The sequence below is a fragment of the Lygodium microphyllum genome, chromosome 17 (assembly GCF_053477565.2).
Source record: "Lygodium microphyllum isolate KBCC chromosome 17, Lygodium_microphyllum_v1.1.10, whole genome shotgun sequence".
NCBI lineage: Eukaryota > Viridiplantae > Streptophyta > Polypodiopsida > Schizaeales > Lygodiaceae > Lygodium > Lygodium microphyllum.
This window is the reverse complement of record NC_141151.1, coordinates 43,964,536-43,968,669: the sequence shown is the minus strand read 5'-3', so window position 1 is coordinate 43,968,669 and position 4,134 is coordinate 43,964,536. Positions and strand designations below refer to the sequence as shown.

Below are 4,134 nucleotides of genomic sequence, written 5' to 3'. Positions count from 1 at the left end.
CTAATTTTCTAGAATTAAAGTTTTCCTAATTGGTTTCTTTAAGATTCCTAGTGGGTCCATGAGCAATCATGTTGTTGCCCCATTATTCATAAAGATTCTGAGATTTTTTACCTAGAAAACTAAGATTGATTTGAAATAGTTATCATTAAGATCAAGCCATGAGCAAGTTTTATGTTGCCTTATTTTTAATAAATAGTGAGCCCTAGAATCAAGTCAACTGAAATGTGCTTCTTACCATCTACAACAAGCCAAGAGCAAGACATCAAAATTTAAAATGACTATGAATGTCAATACTCATTAAGATCTTTGATTGCTTGATGTTAGAATGGTTATCTAGAGATAATAAAGAATCTTGGTTATGGCAGTCAAAAATGAAACTAACATGGGTTGTGTTTTTGCTATCCTATTGAATTAGGATTAGCAAATGCTTATTGAAGATATACTTTTTGCACACGATAAAATCTTGCATGGACTTAAAGATTTGAGTTATAGGATCCTTTCTTCTAGTCTAGGTAAAAAAAAGTTATGTGCTTATTCATAATAAAATAATAGGTAAAAGATAAATTTCTAAATTTATTATACGACCTACTTGAAAGTCTTAGCAATTGCTGCTGCTTTTTTTGGTGGAAAAGGCTTGAAATTTTGAAAGATGCCTCAAGGGTGTACCCAAGGTTTGAACTCACACACCCACATCCTCAAACTACTTGAGCTACAAGCACATTGGAAACATTTGCTTTGTTAGAAATATACTGCCACGTGACAAAATCATATGTAAACTTAAAATGCAAATTATAGGAAATGCTATGTGGAAATGCAAAATCATATGTGAACTTGAAATGAAAATTATTGAAAATGCTATATGGATTGTAAAAGAGATGCTAACCAAATTGGCACAAACCTTATTGTTTACGAAGACTACAATGTATTCAGCATGGTTAAGCCATCTAAGGAACAAGTGGTTGGCCAATTAGTTTGTAGCATAGCTAATGGGGAACTTCTGCCAAGCATTTCCACTGCGTTCAAAACGTACTCATCCAATGTTGTGCCTTTGAAATCTAGCGGACGACAACAAGATAGTCATTCATCTTGTTCTTAGTTCATGAGAATTGAATTGGAAAACATTGGAAAGAGGCAACACAAAGAATGGGAGGAGGTATGCAAGTAATATATCATACCTAAAACATCACCCTTCTTGGAATATATACTTTTGAGTGTCCATACATAGTTAAGTGTTTTATGTAGACAAGTATATGCCTCATATACCCTCTGTACAGAGGTAACACAGAGAATGGGAGGAGATATGCAAAGTAATGTCTCACATATAAGACTTTGCCCTTCTTTAAGTACATAGTGTCTAATACATAGTTGAGGGAATTTTGCAGGCATCTGTATGCCCCATATAACCCTCCTCTGTACATGAGTAAGAAGACACCTTGCTCCACCTGAACGCCACCTCATCCCAAGTCACATGGGTGATGTTACATAAGCTATCTCCAGTCAAGGTGGGGTGTTGGACAGAAAAGACACCCAGCATCTTTACATGCTTGGTTGGCCTCATGGATCCAATTTGAAATCCTTGAATTTAGACTCAGGATGAGGCCACAACAACAACTTTCCACAATCTGCAAGGTGTCCCATTATTCAAAGCACAGCTGTCCCAAAATCAGCAGCACAAGTCTCAGTTCCTGAAAGCACTTCACGCATCCATGCCTCTAATTCATCGTATCTAAACATGGTAGATGAGTCCAGGCCTTCAAATATTCCCGAGTCAAATGTACTGCCCTCTTTGGCAAAAGACCAATCCTCTGGAGGAAAATCTAAAGCATCCAAAGAATAACTGACTTGGTCTCCTACTCTGGCTGCATTATCTGGAGGTAAGTTGTTATTCTCAGCGTCATCCCCTTGAACCTGAACCTCCTTTCTCGGGCATTTACATGCTGCTGTCTGGGCTTGAGAAGCGCTGAGTTTTACCAAGGAGTAGTCTTTACATTTGTTATAGAATTCTCCTTCTACAATGGAAAATTCAACCATAGTAAAAGGGTTGTCATTGCTGATTTCAGACCTGTTCCTTTTCTTCCCCCGCAGTTTCCTATATCTGAAATATCTTTTACATGCCTCAGCAGTAACTTTTGAGGGCCTGCCATGTTGCTTCCAGTGATACTGGTCCTTTGTAGTTAGTTCTCTTTTCTGCTCCTTGCCTTTGCGACGACATTGAGCGATGAGCATGCAGCACCCACCCTCTGCATGCACAATCAATGGAAATGCTCACTCTTCAGTTTTGTATGCATGCACAGTTCATCTGCACTGATGCTTTGATCTTGTTTGCATGACATAGACCTACTGTCTTGTAGGGAAAACTTATGTTCAGTGCAGTGTTCAACAGCCTCTGTTTACCTGGGTACTGCTGAAGCACCTCCCATGGATGCTTGGTGTAAAAATCTTCCATTACTTTGATGCCCTTGGCTGGCTTTCCGGACACTGCATAATTAATCAGTCCCTTAATAAGGGACTCTTCTGAAGGTTCACGTCGAAAAAATCCCTGCTTATCATCAAAAAGTGCATTGCATGTAAGAGTCAAGGCATTACCAAGTGGTAAATTTATCACCTACGACTCTCCTCCTTTGCTGCTATGGCACCACAACTTCAACAGTTAACTTTTGTACGTATGTCACCTTTTTCCACGTAATCCTGCGCCAAATATGTTTTAACCTATCAAAGAAGAATCGGTCATGTATACCTTCTTCCAAGTAGCCCTGTCCTGAATGTCTTAAGAGTGTCAGGGTTTTAACTCAACAGCCGTATAGCAGCATGGTGCCATGGGAAAGGGCGAGGGATGTTTTCTAGCCAGTTAAACTCTGTTGCTAACTCACTCAAAAAGCATCAAGCCCTAACAGCAAGAATTAGATAAATCCTCCGTGATAACAGAGCATAAGCTCATGGCTGTCCAAGGGTAAGACTAGGATGAAACTGAGAGATCAAATGCAGGATCTGATCAGCAGTATTCAACGGGAAGTATGACAACAAGAAATGCAAGAGGATCACAGAGGTCTATCTTTATATACAGTGAGACATTGTAACAGGATCACAAAGGTCCAGTTTTTACCTCATCAGAAGAGCTGAGCTGAGACAGGGGTGCTGGTGCGGGTGATGGCAAGATATTGCAAAGGGCAACGCGCTTCTGGTATTCCTGGCAATGCCTCCATCCACAGAAGGGATGGGCACGTACGGACCCAGTGTGCACATCGGCGTCGACGAAGACATGACGCGTGCATTCGGGGTGGGGCTTACAGATCTGGTCAGGCACAAGGCTGCCGTAGAAGGCTCTGAGCCATTCGAGGCAATGGCGGCGGGAGCACCAGGCATGGCCGGGGGAGGCAGAGGGCTTCGAGCACGACAAAAAGGCGCAGAGGCCCTCGGACTGGCGCTGCGATAGCCCTAGGAGGAGCTGTGCTTGCTGGGGCGGTGTGCGGCGGCCCTGTTGAGGGGGGAACCCTAGGAGGGGATGGTCCGGGCGGCTGCTGCTTGACGTCGCTGATGTATTGCTGAGTTTATGGTACCGTTGGGCCATGATCAGCAGATGATGAAGCTCCCCGCAGGCAAGCCGGTTTGGGGCGGAGATGGGCTTGACGCAGCCGGGGAGATTACACGCAGCTTCCATTGTTAGGCGCTGCGGCTGCAGTCTTCGCTTCTTTGTGATTTCTCTGAATACTGCAGTCTATGGAAGAGAGCAAGGTTGTGCACACAGACAGACAAGATGTTGGCACACTGGCAGAGAGAGAGAGAGAGAGAGAGAGAGATAGCCTTTCTTTTCATTTGATGAGAATAAAAAAAAGAACCGTTCAAGCTAAAGTGAAAGACATCGATACAGCTACATGGCACTCTCTCTCTCTCATGCTACTCGCATCTGTTATCTTTTGCGAAAAAGCTACATGGCATCTTTTATCTACGAAAAGATTTGTATTTTCGAACTCAAAATGACTCTCTTCGCATACAAAGGGAAGTAAAGGTTTTCACAACTTTGACAATTTTGGAAGTGTGAAAGTCCATGCACACTACCCCCCCAACTTGCTTCTTCACAGCATCTATAGAGTGATCATAGAGCAACGACCATGCAACCATGTGTTATGCAAACAC

General features: G+C 42.5%; 1 protein-coding gene across 1 annotated transcript; it reads right to left on the bottom strand.

Moving 5' to 3' along the window:
• Positions 1-862: 862 nt before the first annotated feature.
• On the bottom strand, positions 863-3,864 carry LOC148021839 (uncharacterized). The gene is made up of 3 exons (XM_087697351.1): positions 3,104-3,864; positions 2,395-2,539; positions 863-2,240 (listed from the first exon to the last, which is right to left on the bottom strand). Exons 1-3 carry the CDS (start codon positions 3,656-3,658, stop codon positions 1,642-1,644), a joined length of 1,299 nt encoding a protein of 432 aa, XP_087553477.1. The 5' UTR covers positions 3,659-3,864; the 3' UTR covers positions 863-1,641.
• Positions 3,865-4,134: the final 270 nt, after the last annotated feature.